Source organism: Cebus imitator, unplaced genomic scaffold (assembly GCF_001604975.1).
Source record: "Cebus imitator isolate Cc_AM_T3 unplaced genomic scaffold, Cebus_imitator-1.0 Scaffold115, whole genome shotgun sequence".
Taxonomy (NCBI): domain Eukaryota; kingdom Metazoa; phylum Chordata; class Mammalia; order Primates; family Cebidae; genus Cebus; species Cebus imitator.
The window spans coordinates 3,946,072-3,963,085 of record NW_016107430.1 but is presented as its reverse complement, the minus strand read 5'-3'; the positions used below and the strand labels follow the sequence as shown (position 1 = coordinate 3,963,085).

The 17,014-nt window shown below is 45.2% G+C and overlaps 1 protein-coding gene across 1 annotated transcript in view; it reads left to right on the top strand.

Moving 5' to 3' along the window:
• CUNH17orf67 (chromosome unknown C17orf67 homolog) overlaps nucleotides 1-8,989 on the top strand; it is a 25,088-nt gene extending 16,099 nt beyond the window's left edge. The window contains exons 3-4 of the mRNA XM_017538870.2: nucleotides 5,427-5,563; nucleotides 8,549-8,989. Coding sequence (XP_017394359.1) covers nucleotides 5,427-5,543 — 117 coding nt within the window. The 3' untranslated portion in view covers nucleotides 5,544-5,563; nucleotides 8,549-8,989. The remainder of the gene's footprint in view (nucleotides 1-5,426; nucleotides 5,564-8,548) is intronic.
• The last annotated feature ends 8,025 nt before the right edge of the window (nucleotides 8,990-17,014 follow it).

The following is a 17,014-nucleotide window of genomic DNA, read 5'->3' as shown; positions in this document are numbered from 1 at the left end:
ACAGGCACGCACCACCATGCCCAGCTAATTTTTCGTATTTTTAGTAGAGACGGGGTTTCACCATGTTGACCAGGATGGTCTCGATCTCTTGACCTCGTGATCCACCCGCCGCGGCCTCCCAAAGTGCTGGGATTACAGGCGTGAGCCACCGCGCCCGGCCCATGCAGGCATTTTAAGTGAGGAAGCAACATGGGTAAATTAAAAAAAAATATATCACTTTGGAACAGGATACAGAAAAACCAAGAGGGATTTTTCAGTCTCTTCTTTATAACTTTGTTTTTTCACATGACTTTGAGAGCAATATGTATCACTGTGTGAAAATAAAAACCAGTAAAGCTATTTTTGTTTTATAAATTTTAAAAACCCATTCTGACAAAAGACTTGAATAGACATCTACTGAAGAAGATATACAGATGGCAAGGCAAGTAAGCATGTGAAACATCATATATCAATAGGGAAATGCAACTTAAAACGGCCATGAGATGCCACTACACACCTACTAGAATGGCCAGAATCCAGAATAGGGATAACACCAAATGCTGGTGAGGATGTGAAGTGACAGAACTCTCCTTCATGCTGGTGGAAATGCAATAGTGCAGCTACTTTGGAAGACAGTTGAACGGTCATACCACCCTGAACGCGCCCGATCTCGTCTGATCTCTTGGAAGATAGTTGGGCAGTTTCTCACAAAACCAGACCTACTCTTAACATATGATTCAATAATCACACTCACTGGTATTTACACAAAGGAGCTGAAAACTTAACGTCCACACAGAACCTGCACACACATGTTTATAGCAGTTTTATTCATGATTGCTCCAACTTGGAAGCAACCAAGATGTCCTGGTGAATGAATAAATGAACGATGGTACATCCAGGCAATGGAATATTATTCAACTCTAAAACAAAATGAGCTATCAAGCCATGGAAAGACAAGGTGTTAAACTTACACGTATTACTAAAGAAAAGAAGCCAATCTGAAAATTCGATTACGTATTCTGTGATTCCAGCTACATGACATTCTGGGAAAGGCAAAACTATAGAGACAGTATAAAGATCAGTGGTTGCCAGGGGTTTGGTAGATGAATAGGCAGAGCAAAGAGGATTTGTAGGGCAGTGTAATTGTTCCATGTGCTATGGCAATGGTAGTGCTAGGATTTGTATGTGGTTTGTTTGGCCCCACCAAGTCTCTGTTGAAGTTTTATCCCCAGTGTTGGAGGTGGAGCCTTGTGGGAGGCATTTGAGTTATGGAGGTGGATCCCTCATGAATGGTGGTAATGAGGGAGTTTTCGCTCTTAGTTCAAATAAGAACAGATTGTTGCAAAGAGCCTGACACCTCCTCTCTTTCTTGCCTCCTGTCTCGTCATGTGATCTGCATATATTGGCTCCCCTTCACCTTCTGCCATGAGTGGAAGCTTCCTGAGGCCCTCATCAGAAGCAGATGTTGGTGCCATGCTTTTATTTTTATTTTTTTTGAGGCAGAGTCTTGCACTGTCGCCCAGTCTGGAGTGCCATGGTGCAATCTCAGCTCACTACAACCTCTATCTCTTGGGCTCAAGAGATCCTCCCACCTCAGCCTCCTGAGTAGCTGGGACTATAGGCATACACCACCATACCTGGCTAATTTTTTTTTTTTTTTTTTTGTACTTTTGGTAGAGACAGGGTTTCACCATGTTGCCCAGACTGGTTTCAAACTCCAGAGCTTGAGCGATCTGCCCACCTCAGCCTCCCAAAGTGCTGGGATTACAGATGTGAGCTACCATGCCCAACTGTCACGCTTTTGTGTAATACAGAGAGTGAACCCTAATGTCAACTTGGACTGGTGATGATGATGTGTCAACGCAGGTTCGTCACCTGTAACAACTATCCCATGCTGGTGGTGGGGGATGTTGGCAGTGGGGGAGGCTGTGCCCGTATGAAGACAGGGAATATATGGAAACTTTATATTTCTGCTCAATTTTGCTGTGAACCTAAAACCGCTCTAAAAAATAAAGCCTATTAAGAAAACAAAACACAACAATAAAAAACTCTATGAGGGGAAAAAGGTAAGACAAGGGGTAGTAAGAGCCTACAGAAGTTGTGGGCTGGGGCCTGGGCTGGGGCCTGAGTTGGGCAGAGGCAATGGGGCTGGGTAGAAGGGATTCAGAAGCATCCACAGGAGTTAGCCTGCTTGGATGGTGGGAGGGCAAGGAAGAGGGAGCGTGCTGAAGCTTCTTGCTTAACTAGCGATGTGGTGCCATGAACAGAGATATCGTGAACCACCTTCAGTATGATAGGCAGTGCCTGTAGGCCAGAGATTGCACCAGAAGATGGGGAGGGAAGGAAGAGGCCTTATAACTGACTAAGATACGAGAAACCACATTTCATTCTTTTATATAAGAAATGCCCTGTTGATTTGTCATTTTTCTGTTTTGTGCATCACTTATAGGACATAATGCCATCAGTAACCCATATAAGAAAATTCACAGCCTGAACTGGCTTTGTGGAAGACCCAGGCACACTGGGAGGAGAAGGCCAGCCCTATAGGCTGGAAGCGACATTCCCATAGATAAAGGGCAGAGCATGAGCACACTGAGAGAGACAGGAGATGAAAAGACAAAAACTTCTTGCAAAGGATGGGTGTGTTCAGAGGCTGATGAGCTGCAGGTTGCAGAGAGGCCCTATCATGGCCCTCTGTTATTTGCGCTGTCTGCTCCCTTCTCTGGTGGTAGCACTCCTGCCACTCCTCATCATCCTGGTATGGACGTGAGTTTTCTCTGCCCTGACCCCAGTCCATCCTCCATCCTGCTGTGCCCCACTCTGTGCTCAAGGAGACTGACTATAGACCTCATCCTCTGGTTCTCTGGCTGGCTGGTTTCTGATTGGGCCCTGCAGGAGATTGAGGAGGAGGGAGAGGGTGGGCTGTTTGTTCCCTGTTCCCTCCTTGCCTTGCAAAGGCTGTGCTGTGCCCTCAAGACCACAGCAGCCCCACCCTGCTGGCCCCAGGCCTAATGACTCCTCTGAGGACTCTCCACCCTTGGCCCTGCAAACTTAGGCATGGTCATGGCTTCCCTCTATTGCTAGTCCCTGGGTGCTAGAATATTCTTGGATAGTTCCCTTAACCCAACTCACATGGCTGTGAATGATCCCTTCATTAAAGTCTCTTCAGGCAACCATTTCAGGGAGAAATTGTGTTCTTGAGAAGTACAGAGATTAACAAAGGCTGTCATTGACCATTGTGGACCAAGGTGTGAGGGCAGGGCCACGCCTGCTGTTGTGAGGAATGGGCGAAGGTGCGAATCCTACCCAAAGTTGCACTCATCTGCTGGCTTGCAAGTACATTATCCAGAGCCATAGACAAAACCTATGGGTACAGGCAGGTGCTGCCTCCTGCCTCCTTGCAAGCAGACAGCACTGGTGAAGGCTCCAAAGAGGAAGGTGGCCCTGGTGGGCCCTTTGACCCTTCTAGGTCATTCTGTCAGGGTGGAGCATGGATAGGGGAGGGAGGAGGTATGGGTGGGAGGAATGCAACACAGAGGGGTGGGACAGACAGAGGGGTGAGGAGTCTGCAGCAGCTTTGGTGGGCAGTGGTGAAGACCTGACATAGGAAAGTGGCAGAGACAAGGGAGGGCATCTGAGAACTATTCAGGAGATAGACTCAACGTCCCGACCCTCAGTCTTTGAATTTGAGGGTGAGGGAGGCAATGACAGTTCATGTTCTGGAGTGGGTTCCTGAGTAGGTAGAGATGCTGGCCACATGCTCCCACTTACATGGTGAGGGGCAGCGCTGGTCAGGGCCAGGAGCTGCTTTCTATTGTGGACACATCAATGTGTAGGGCCGGCCACCTTTCATATGAACAGAATCATACACTGTGTGGTCTTTTGTGACTGGCTTCTGTCACTTAGCACAATGTTCTCAAGGTTCATCCATGCTGTAGCATGGACCAGTGCTTCATTTTAATTGTCAAATAATAACATTCTATTCTATAGAAGTAGCACATTTTATTTATCCATTCATTTATTGGTGTATGTTTGGGTTGCTTCTGGTTTTTGGCTGTGATAAATGATGCTGCTGTGAACACTTGTGTACAAGTTTTTATGTGGACATCCATCTTTATTTCTCTTGGGTATATACCTGCAAGCACAGTTGCTAGCCAGGAGTACAAATGGTAACTCTATGTTTAATATTGTCAGGAACTGCCAGACTGTTTTTACAAAATGCCTCTCTAATTTTAGTAACATCTTTATGTTTTAAAGTCTTTTTGTTTGATATTAGCATAGCAACCCTAGCTTTCTTCTGCTTATCCCTTGTCTTTTAAAAAAGATGATTTTAATCACAAATGCATATAGCCTTAAGTAATATATTAGAGGATTTAGTTATGCATATTTGAACTTCATAAAAATAGTATCATACTGTAAATGTAGTTTCTTGAACTTTTCACTCAACATACTATTTCTTTCTTTTCCTTTCTTTTCTTTTTTTTGTTGAGATGGAGTTTCGCTCTTGTTGCCCAGACTGGAGTGCAATGGCGTAATCTTGGCTCACCACTCCCTCTACCTCCCAGGTTCAAGCAATTCTCCTGCCTCAGCCTCCAGAGTAGCTGGGATTACAGGCATGTGCCACCATGCCCAGCTAATTTTTGTATTTTTAGTAGAGATGGGGTTTCTCCATGTTGGTCAGGCTGGTCTGAACTCTTGACCCCAGGCTATCCGCCTGCCTTGGCCTCCCAAAGTGCTGGGATTACAGGCGTGAGCCACCGTGCCTGGCCTCAATAGGCTGTTTCTAAGACCCACCTATGTTATAGTATGCAGCTACAGTATAATTAATTCATGTTCTCTGCTGTATAATATTCCATGGCATGACCCTTTCATAATATATTGATCCATTCTCCTGTCAGTGGCTATTTGGCATGCTTCCAGTGTTTTGCTCTGACAAATTTATTGCTGCTATAAATATTTCTATACACCTCTCCTGATATAAGAGTTTCTCTTGTTCTCAGAGCAACTAGCAGTATAACTACTATCTAGGAACTAGTTAGAAATGCAACTTCTCAAGTCCCACCCAAGACCGACTGAGTCAGAAACTGTGGGGTAGGCCCAGCAATCTGTGTTGTAATAAGCCCTCCAGGTGACTCTGATACCTGATAAAGTTTGAGGTCCACTGCTCTAGGGTATAAAGTAGGAGTGAAATTTCTAGATTGCAGGTAATTAGTTGTTTTCTGAAGTGGTTGTTCCATGTTTTCATGGAGACCCACCTGCTGAGCACTTAGTATTGTCAGACTTCTTTATTTTGCCCACTGGGTGAATCAGTCTGATTGGTCTTCCCTACATAGAGGCATGGGTGTGGCTGTCAATTTCTGTCCAGGGAGCCAGAGCCACACCATGCACGCTGACCCCTCGGCTGTCACTGTGGATGAAGCCTTCTTCAGTGTGGTTTGTTTTGACAGGAGTACATGCATCACCTGCTCGCCCTGGAGCACCGCGCTGAGGAGCAGTTCCTGGAGCACTGGCTGAACCCTCACTGCAAACCCCATTGTGACAGGAACAGGGTTCATCCTGTGTAAGGGGCTTGGGACCAGCCTCGGTATGTCCCCTTCTCCCAGGACTTCTGTCTGAGGGGTAGTGGGGGATAGCATGGCATGGGCTGGGAGACTTTCTGGACCATGCCTCAGGGGGACCAGCTGGTTAGCTGGTTATGGGTCTGGAGTGGGGGTGGCAAGATTGAGGCAGGAGAAGTAGAGGGGAGCCAAGAGACATAGAGGGGAGCTGGGGGACACACAGAGGATCCCAACCTCTATTGAGTCACCAAGTGATCCCAAATGGGGAGGGATGTGACCCTATTTGCCACCTAGAAAAGCCCTCTCTGAACCCAAATCTGGAGAGGTGTATTTTGTTGAGGCTTGGGTCTCTTCAGGTGGGCTCAGCACGTGTGGAGTCAACTTGTGACATTTACCACAATCATCACTACTGTCATCAAGATCAACAACTTCTTTCCCAGTTCTCGCTCCTGTCCCCCACTGCCTTCCTGCAGCCTTCAAGGCTGGCAATCTGCCAAACCCACACTTTGTCTTTCCCTTCCCCATGACTTTCGTTTTCAGCCCACCAGCAAGGGACTGCCCAGCGTTCCCCCAACACCCTGCATGCCACTGGCTGTGCTCCTCTGTTCCTAGATGAGGCTGTTTGCTTCTTCCTGTCTGTCCTTATCGTCTTCCTGCCTTTCCAAATCCTGTTAGTTAAGGTAGCAAAATTCCTTCAGAAGGTAAGCCCAGTGAATTTTGTTTCTCCGCTGTAAGTTTTATGGACCAAACAGGACAAGTTATAATCAGATAGTTTAATTTTGTGGTTAGGAGAAATCTTATACCTTTGCTGTTGTTTATTTTGTGCTATGGTGAATGGACACAGGGACACTCTTATTAATCACTCTTTATAATATAACATAAATGGCCTCATGTGATCCTCTTAACACCCTGGCATCATTGCAGGGCATGGACTTTAACCCCATTTTAAAGAGGAGCTAACTGCGCATGATTAAGCACTAGCTCATACTAAGCAGTGGTTGGTATGTCAGGCTTCTGACCACTGTAAATATGCATGCCTTGTATGGACTGTGTTGCTCAGTCCTGTGTATATGTAGGCATGGGCTCACTCTGAGGGTGCTTTCACAGATAATCATCTGCTGGCAGTGGAATAGAAGTTCTGTTTTTGAGGGGTAGGAGTGGGCTGACATCCCTCTTCTAATTCTTCCGGCTTCTGCAGCTCATTCTAGGTCAGGGTTCTGGTGTGCCTGGGCCTGGCTTCCAACTCCCAGGCTGCTGGCCTCCCCTGCACCAAGGGCCTTTGTCAAGCAAGCCAAGCCCTTGCTTGGCTTCTTCCAGAAAACGACTGTGGAGCAATTAGATGCTCAGGCTCTGGAACTGGCCAGAGCTGAGTTTGACTTTCTGAGTTCCAGCTCTGTGGCCTTGGGCAAGTTGCCTAACTTCTCTGAGTCTTTGTTTCTGCCTCTGCAAGTTGGTATAATAATGATGTCTAGGGAGCCTGGTGCATAGTAAGTGACTCCAAAAATAAAAGCACTCATTACTGTTGTGCAGTTGAGGTTAAAGGAGAGACTTCTCCATTCAGCCCCACAGTAGTGTCCTCCAAGGTGTGACTGAGGCCTCTGATTCTTGGTAGGACATGTGCTGCTAGTGAGCCTGGGTGCCTAGCTCCTGCAAACATCGGGTTCCACAGAGGCCTTACTCCAGGCAGCTCCCACTTACATAAAGACAAGGAAGCAGTGGCTGGAGAAATGTGTCAACTTGGAATTGGGAGTCAGACAGCAGCTTTCAGATAATGAGTCCTCCAGTCACTGGCTGAATAACCTTAGAAAAAAAATGCCTAACTGAACCTTAGAAAAAGATGTCACAATCATCTGTAAAATGAGGATAGTAATGGTTCCTTCCTTATGCTTCTAGGATTAAAAAAGTCAATGCCTGGAAAGTAGTTAGTGTTGCCCTGGCACACATAGGAAGTGCTCAGAAAATGATAGCTGGTTGGTGTTTGTTCTTCCTTGGTCTACTCATCCTCTTCCTAGTCTCCTCCTTCCCCCCACTTCTGGTTCTTCATCACCATCATAACAATCACCACCACCGTCATCACCATCACTACCACCATCACTACCACCACGACCACCACCATCACAACCATCATCACCACCAACACCATCACCGTCATCACCATCACTACCACCTCACCATCACTACCATCACCACCACTACCACCATCGCCACCACCATCGCCATCACCATCACTACCACCATCACCACCACCATCACCATCACCACCACCATCACCATCACGACCATCATCACCATCACTACCACCATCACCACCATCATCACCATCACCACCACCATCACCACCATCATCACCATCACCATCATCACCATCACCACCACCACAATCACCACCATCACCACCACTACCGTCACCATCACCACCACCACCATCATCACCTTCACTACCACCATCACCACCACCATCACCATCACCATCATCATCACCATCACCACCACCACCATCATCACCATCACTACCACCATCACCACCATCATCACCATCACCATTACCACCATCACCATCACCATCATCATCACCATCACCATCATCATCGCCATCAACACCATCACCATCATCACCATCACCACCACCATCACCACCGTCATCACTGTCACTACCACCGTCACCATGACCACCGCTATCACCACCATCACCATCACTACCACCATCACCATCATCATCACCATCACCATCATCACCACCGTCATCACTGTCACTACCACCATCACCATGACCACTGCTATCACCACCATCACCATCACTACCACCACCATCACCATCACCACTACCACCACCACTATCATCACTGTCATCACCACCACCAGCATCATAACCGTCATCAGTATCACCACCACCACCATCATCAGTATCATCACTATTACCACCACCATCACCATCATTACCATCACTGCCACCACCATCATCACCACCATCATTATTATCATTCTAATGTTATTTTCTTGTTCTTTTTCAGCAAGCATTTTAATAGGCAACAACCCGGATAATGTTGAAACAAGACAAGGCTGCTTCTTTCATTTTTTTTTAAATTGTGGAAATGGATGTCTTCAGACCTCGTGAACTGTGGGCATGTCAAAGGTTGTCTTGGAAATAGCAAATATATATACTGCTTCATTTTGCTAACCTGCATAAATCACTAAAACCAATAGCTGAAAACATAGACACTTTCCAAAGGTCTTCCCATCAGTTTGTAAGAGTGGGAAGAACCAGAATCTTACCTGGGGCTGATGGAGCTGGAACCCCCAGACCAGGAGTTGGGGCAGGCTGCCTGCCCTAAAGAATTTGGGGAAGCCTTGTTCAGAGTAGTGAAGCATACCACTTGGGGTTGCTGAGTTGTTTTGTCATCTATTTTTTTCTTCTTCTTTTCTGCCCTAATAAACATGGATATTAAATTTAATTTTAGTGGTCTCTTCCTTTCACTCTTTTTTTTGTTTTTCTGAGATGGAGTCTTATTCTGTCACCCAGGCTGGAGTGCAGTGGCATGATCTTGGCTCACTGCAACCTCCGCCTTCCAGGTTCAAGCGATTCTCCAGCCTCAGCATCCTGAGTAGCTGGGACTGCAAGTGTGCGCCACTGTCTCCGACTAATGTTTGTATTTTTAGTAGAAACAGCATTTCACTATGTTGGCCAGGCTGGTCTGGAACTCCTGACCTCAGGTGATCTACCCCCCCTTGGCCTCCCAAAATGCTGGGATTACAGGTGTGAGCCACTGCCACCAGCCTCTTCCTTTCTCTGTAAGAAGTGAAGCAGAGATTTTTTCCCCCTTGTTTATCTTTGCAAATCTAGCATCAGAAAGCTTACTTTTCTTTGAATGAATGAAAATACAAATGCCCAGCAATTTTGCACAAGGGCAACATATATATATATGTGTATATGTATGTGTATGTATATGTATATGTATATATGAGATTATTTGCCCAAGGCCAGCTCTGGAAATAGGGCCATTGCTTAATACCAGTTGCACACTCTGGTGTTTCAGCAAAGGCAGCATTTCTTGAGAAAAGTGGGTTGTAGCTCCTGTATCCCAGAGGCCCTCACCCGCCCTATAATCCCAGAATCAAAGATTGGAGAATTAGAGGCCAAGAAAAGCAGAAATTTGGAGGGCAAAGGAAGGTGGGCCACATGATTCTAGGGAAAGAAGAATCTGGCATCTTCAAAAGGAAGGAGGGATACCCACACACCCAGGGCTACAGAGGAGGGCTTGTCCCAAGGGAGGTAGGGTAGTGTATTAGTTCATTATGCATTGCTAGAAAGAAATATCTAAGACTGGGTGATTTATACAGAAAAGAGGTTTAATTGGCTCACAGTTCTTCAGGCTATACAGGAAGCATGACACTGGCACCTGCTTGGCTTCTGGGGAGGCCTCAGGAAACTTACAATCATGGTGAAAGGTGAAGTGGGAGCAGACATGTCACATGGCCAGAGCAGGAGCAGGAAGGGAGCAGGAAGATGACACACATTTTTAAACAACCAGATCTTGTGAGAAGCCGCTCACTATTGTGAGAACAGTACCAAGGGGATGGTACTACACCATTCATGAGAAACTGCCTCCATGATCCAATCAGCTACTACCAGACCCCACTTCCAACATTTAGGATTAAATTTCTACATGAAATTTGGGCAGGGACACAGATCCAAACTATATCAGGTGTGTTTGTCTAGGGAAAAAGGTACTGAACCTCCCAATAATAATAATACCAACATTTTGGGTCAAACTCCATACAGATGGTCCCTGAGTTACATGAAAGTGATATGCCTTCAGCCAAAACCATACTTCAAGGACTCCATATGACCATTCGGGTTTTCACTTTCAGTACAGCATTCAATAAATCATATGATGAGCTCTTCAACACTTTATTATGAAATAGACTTTGTATTAGATGATCTTGCCCAACTGCTAACATAAGTGTTCTGAGCACATTTACAGTAGAGCTAGGCTAAGCTGTGATGTTTGGTAGGTTAGGTGTATTAAATGCATCTTTGACTTCCAGTGAGTTTACTAGGATGTAACCCCATCGTAAGTCTACGAGCATCTGTACTATCCCCAATTTATAGATGAGGAAACTGAGGTTTACAGAATTTAGGCAGTGTATTAGTTTTCTATTTTGACTAACAAATTACTTAGTGGCTTAAAACAACACATTAATTATCTTATGTTCTGTATGTTAGAAGTCCAAAAGGGGTCTCACTGGGTTAAATCAATGTGTCAATAGGGCTGCATTCCTTTCCTTTCTGAAGGCTCTTTGGGTGAATCTATTTCTTTGTCTTTTCTGGCTACCCTCCTTTCTTAGCTGGTGACTCCTTCCTTCATTTCAAAGCCAGCAATGGTGAGTTGAGTCTCACGTCATATCACTCTGCTGTTCTCTTTGGCCTCCATCTTCTGCTTTTAAGGACTGTTATCATTACATTGGGCCCTTTAGATAACTCAGGATAACTAGGTCAGTTGATTAGCAACTTTTTTATTTTATTTTATTTTTTTTTGAGACGGAGTTTCACTCATGCTACCCAGGCTGGAGTGCAATGGCACGATCTCGGCTCACTGCAACCTCCGCCTCCTGGGTTCAGGCAATTCTTCTGCCTCAGCCTCCTGAGTAGCTGGGATTACAGGCACGCGCCACAATGCCCAGCTAATGTTTTGTATTTTTAGTAGAGACGGGGTTTCACCATGTTGACCAGGATGGTCTTGATCTCTTGACCTCGTGATCCACCCGCCTCGGCCTCCCAAAGTGCTGGGATTACAGGCTTGAGCCACCACGCCCGGCGATTAGCAACTTTAATTCCACTCACAATGCTAATTCCCACTTGCCATATAAGGTAACATTTTCACAGGTCCAGGGGTTAGGACATGGATATTGTAATGCCCCATGTTTGTTAGGGCAGAAAAGAAGAGGAAAAGAAGAGGAAAAAAACATCTTAGGGAAGTCATCATTCTGCCTACCCCAGGCAGTTTGTTCAGGTTCATATAGCTGGTGGGTAGAGGACCTGGGATTTGAACCTGGAAAACCCCTTACTACTCTGGCTCCTCACCCAAACATTCTGCACCTCTGCCCTAAACCTGATATTCTTCTGCCTTGAATGAAGTAGTTTTCTAAACTGAGTTCCTTGAGGGCTGAGGACGCATCTTATCAAGACTCAACTGCACTCCTTACCTAGCTGGGATGTCATCTGAGCACAGACACATTCTATGGGCTCTGATATTTAGTGCCAGGACTTGCCCAGGGTACATGGTACAGTGCTGGACAGAATGATCCCTCAGTCTACCTCCCCACCTGCCTCTCAGAGTGGTCTACAAGAAGTAGGAGCTGAATCTGTGCATGTGGAACAGAGTGCACAGGAATGAGACTAACAGGTCCTAAAAGAGAGAAGGAGGGAAGCAGAATTAAAAATAAATCAGACCCACAGGGAACCAGAGTCCTGCATCTAGGAAGAGAAGGAAGGGCTTCCTTGAGGTTCTAAGGACCCTGGGTATGGCTCACATATCAGGGGCAAAAACTTCCTTTAAGAACAAACAAAGAGGATTCTTCTTCAGTCACATTCAGCCTGGTTCTCAGCCTCCTCTCCTTGACACGTAAAATGAGGTACTTATCCAGAACACACTCTCTTGAGGCCCACAGATGAAGGGGCTAAAGTACATTCATTCACAGTGAGATTGATGCAACTTCACACCCCCTTTGCCCACCACCAAAGTTTCTCAGAGGGCAGGTGAGTGACAAATCTTGAAAGTGGCGGACAGCAATAGTTCATAATCCAGGCTTGGAGTCAGACTGCCTGAATTCAAATCCTTCCTCCACTGACTAGATGTGTGTCCTTGGGCAAGCTAATTAACCTCTTTGGGCCTGAGTTTCCTTGTCTGTAGAATGAGAATGGTTATAGTACTTAGTTCAAAATGCCATTGTAATAATTAGTTTATTGAGTAAACACTTCATGAAACTAGCTATTATTATTTTAAAAATTCTTGGGCATTATTCTATTAATCAAGACAAAGTATCTTGTCTCTGCCTCTGTTTCTATTTTTTAAAAAAACTTTTATTTAGAGAAAAGGTGGAGAGTGTTTGGGTGACTTAGAGTCAGAAGGCCTCCCTACTTGAGAAAGGGTTGCCATCTTTACAATATTGCATCTTCCTATCTATGAATATGGTCTATCTCTCCATTTACTTAGACCATTTTTATGTTCATCATTAAAATTTTACAATTTTCTTTGTAAAGATCACACATTTTTTAAAAAACAGCACTAATCCTAGATACATTATAGATCTTTAACAATTATAACTGGAATTTTCTTAAATTTACATTTTCTAGTTGGTTATTCTGGTATGTGTAGGAATAATATTGATTTTTTTTTTTTTTGAGATGGAGTTTTGCTCTTGTCACCCAGGATGGAGTGCAGTGGCATGATCTCTGCTCATTGCAACCTCCATCTCCCAGGTTCAAGTGATTCTCCTGCTTCAGCTTCCTGAGTAGCTGGGAATACAGGCACATGCCACCACTCCCTGCTAATTTTTTGTATTTTTAGCAGAGACGGGGTTTCATGCCCAGCTAATTTTTTGTATTTTTAGTAGAGATGGGGTTTCACCATGTTAGGCAGGATGCTCGATCTCCTGACCTCGTCATCCTTCTGCCTTGGCCTCCCAAAGTGCTGGGATTACAGGCGTGAGCCACCACGCCTGGCTTGTATTCATTTTTGTATATTGTTTGTATCCAGAAGCATCCCCCCGGGAAAGTTCTATGGTGGAGCAGAAACAACTTTACCAAGGGTATCTCCAGTGGATGCAGCTCATAGGTCTTCAAGCTACTGGCAGAAGCATTCTGGCTTATTGACTAACACATGTGCTTCCTGAAACAGGCAGAGACAATTGGCTATTATGGCCTGGGTTTGGGATCAGAAAAAATGGGCATAAGGATTTCCAGAGGGAATTACATTTCATAGTTCATCTAATGAACACTGAGGCCCTTGAAAAACAGTATGCTTATTCTTCCTAGAGGTTCAAAGAGAAATAAGATCTCAGTTCAAACGAACTTACTGTCTAGTCGGGGAGACAGATAGCTGCTCTATAGAACAGGGGTTGGTAAACTTTTTCTGTAAAGGGCCTGACAGCAAGTATTTTTGTCTTTTGGGCCATATCATCTCTGTCACAACTACTTTGCTATTGTATTTGTAAAGCAGCCAAAGGCAGTAAGTAAACAAAGGGGCATGGCTACTGTATAGAGGGATAAGTAGTGGACAATTATGGGGTAAATGGTGGAGGGGAAAGAAACCTAGTTGTGGAGTGAGACAGATTCTAATTGCAATTTAACCTTCTGCTGAGTGGTATGACTAGGTGAATCACTTACTTTCTTCAAGTCTACTGCTCCCTCATATATTTATATATTTTTTTGAGATGGAGTTCCGCTTTTGTTGCCTAGGCTGGACTGCAATGGCATGATCTCAGCTCGCTGCAACCTCCGCCTCCTGAGTTCCAGTGATTCTCCTGCCTCAGCCTCCTGAGTAGCTGGGATTATAGGAATGTGTCACCATGCTTGGCAAATTTTGTATTTTTAGTAGTGACTGGGTTTCTCTCTGTTGGTCAGGCTGGTCTTGAACTCCTGACCTCAGGTGATCTGGCTGCCTCGGCCTCCCAAAGTGTTGGGATTATAGGCATGAGCCACTGTGCCCAACCTCCCCCATCTTTATATGGGATAGTCCTATTGGTCTCTATGTAGCTGGGAGTATTAAATGAGATAACTGCTAACATTCTATTGAGCACTTGAAATGTACCAGGCACCATGCAAACTCCTTCTCTGTGTTCATTTAATCTTTGCAATAACCCTGTGAGGTAGGTACAATTATTATCCTCATTTTACAGATGTGCGCCTTGAGGTTTAGTGATGGACCCAAAGTCATCAAGTCACAAAATTAGGAAGTGACTTGACCCAGAAGCCACAGCGTTAGCTCTGTGCTGCACTTCTTCCTCAGGGCCCACAGAAAGTGTCCATCTCAGAGGCTGGCACACGTGAGCTGGCCAAAAAACATCACAGTAGCTCCCCCACCTGTGGTTTCACTTTCTGAAGTTTCAGTTACTCAAGGCCAACCACAGTCTGAAAACATTCATTGGAAAATTCCAGAAATAAACAATTCATCAGTTGTAAATTACGCACCGTCCTGAGTAGTGTGATGAAATCTCACGCCATCCTGCTGCTTCCTGCCTGGGACATGAATCACCTTTCTGTGTGTGCTATCTGCCCTGTTAGTCACTTAGTAACTGGCTCGATTATCACATCGACTATCAGGTGGCATTATGGCAGTGCTCGCGTTCAAGGAGCCCTTCTTTTATTTAATGATGCCCCCACACTGCAAGAGTAAAGATGCTGGCAATTCAAATATGCCAAAGAGAAACCATGATGAGCTGCCTTTAAGTGAAAAGGTGAAGGTTCTTAACTTAGTTGAGAAAGAAAAAAAATGTATGCTGACATTGCTAAGATCTATGGCAAGAGCAAATCTGAGAAATTCTGAAGAAGGAAAAATAAATTTCTGTTGGTTTTGCTGCTGCATCTCGAACTACAAAAGTTATGGCTACAGTGAAAAATGCTTAGTTAAGATGGAAAAGGCCTAAAATGTTTAAGAGGAAGATGTGAACAGAAACATGGTTGGCAGTTGGGTTCAGTACCACCCTTGGTTTCAGACATCACTGGGGGTTTGCTGTTTGCTGGAGCAGTAGCTGAGAGGCACAGAAAATTTCTGTGTGCTGTTATCTCCATGCCTAGCTCATTGCTGTGTCCATAGGTAGCACTCACTAATATTTATTTGTTGAGTGGTGAATTCTTTCCGTGTCCTGCCCTGCGCCACCCCTGAATTTCAAACATGGTACTATGATAACTCTTTCTTGGAGGTAGGGTGTTAGGTATGGCCCAAGACAAAGCATCACTGGAAGCTTACTTAGCAGGAGAAGTAAGAAGCAGTCTTCCACGTGGAAAAGGGGAGGAAAGACATTTCAGTCCAAAAGAAAAGCTCTGTGCAAAGTTGCACTTTTCTACGCCACTTGGACTTTGTTCCAAATCCTTGCTCCTCTCTTCTCTGGTAGCTTTCTCTCATGGACAGCGCTCTGATGCCAGGTGCTGGCTGGCCTTGATTGCTATTGGCTGCTAGATCAGGTTCCTTGGTTGGTTTGTTGTTTGCTTATTTACTCCCTATGTGTTAGGCATTGCACGAGGCACTGGAGACTCCTCCTGCAACTCCCACTTAAATAGAGGCCAGTATGGAAGAACACATAGTGTGCTGAGTGTTAGGAAGGAGTGGTCAAGATGACCAGGTGTGTGTGCATTAACAGCTACCCCATCCAGACCTGCTTGTCAGGAAAGGCTCTAGGAAGAGGGGTGCCTTCAGTGATTTGTCAAGGAATTAGCTTGACAAAGGAGATGGAGGTGCGGGTACAAGGTAGGAAAGGGTGGGAGTAGAGTGAGTGGCACAGGATGGAGGTGGAGAGAGTTGTTGCAGGCAGAGGCAGCAGCAAGTGCAAAGGCCCTGAGGTGGGGAAGGAGCAGCTTTGTCCTAGGAACTTGCGGAAGGCCACTGTGGCCTCCCCTAAAGAGTGAGGGGAGAATGTCTGCAATGAGCCTGGGAGGCAGGCAGAGGCCAGGTTTATGGGCCTCACAGACATCTGTAAGGAATTTGGATGTTATCCCAATGACATAAGGAAACAGATGGGCATGGAGGTAGGAAGCCACAGTGAGTTCTGTAATTTCATATCAGAACATGAGTCTACCCCCATGATCTAGCAAGTGTCATACAGCCAAGTTACTCTCCCCAAAACCTGTAAACTCACCTGACAGCAAACAAGTTCCTGCTTTGGAGGTTCTTCAATTAATTAAAATTGACAACTTATTTTTTGTGAGGTTCAGTTTTCAGGTGGTTGAAATCTCTCTCTGTCTCTCTCTCATTACATCGGGGCCCTGCCTTTTCTCCATCTGGGTCATGCCAATGTGTCTTCTCTTGTGGTTTAATGGGCAGCTACAGACTATGATCTCAAAGTGTGGCCCCCGGCAATGTGTTAGACATGTAAACTCTCAGGCCCCACTCAGATCTTGTTACCAGAAAGGGGTCTCCACTCAGACCCCAAGAGTGGGTTCTCGGATCTCGTGCAAAAATAATTTACAGCAAGTTGCAAAGTGCAGTGTAGTTAAGAGAGTTTATTAGAAGCTACTCTATTACAGAGTAGAGTGTCCTCCAAATGCAAGAGAAGGAGCACCCCTACCTCAAATACAGTGCTTGCTTGTATAGGATAATAGAGCTAAAAATAATGGCCTTATGTATTTTACTACAAAAGCTCATGACAAGCTTGTGACAGGCTGTTAGTATTGTTATTCTCTTGTGTAACTATTGATTTTTGCAAACATTTTGAACATACTATTATCTCTAAAGAGAAACCTATTCTTTTTTTTTTTTTTT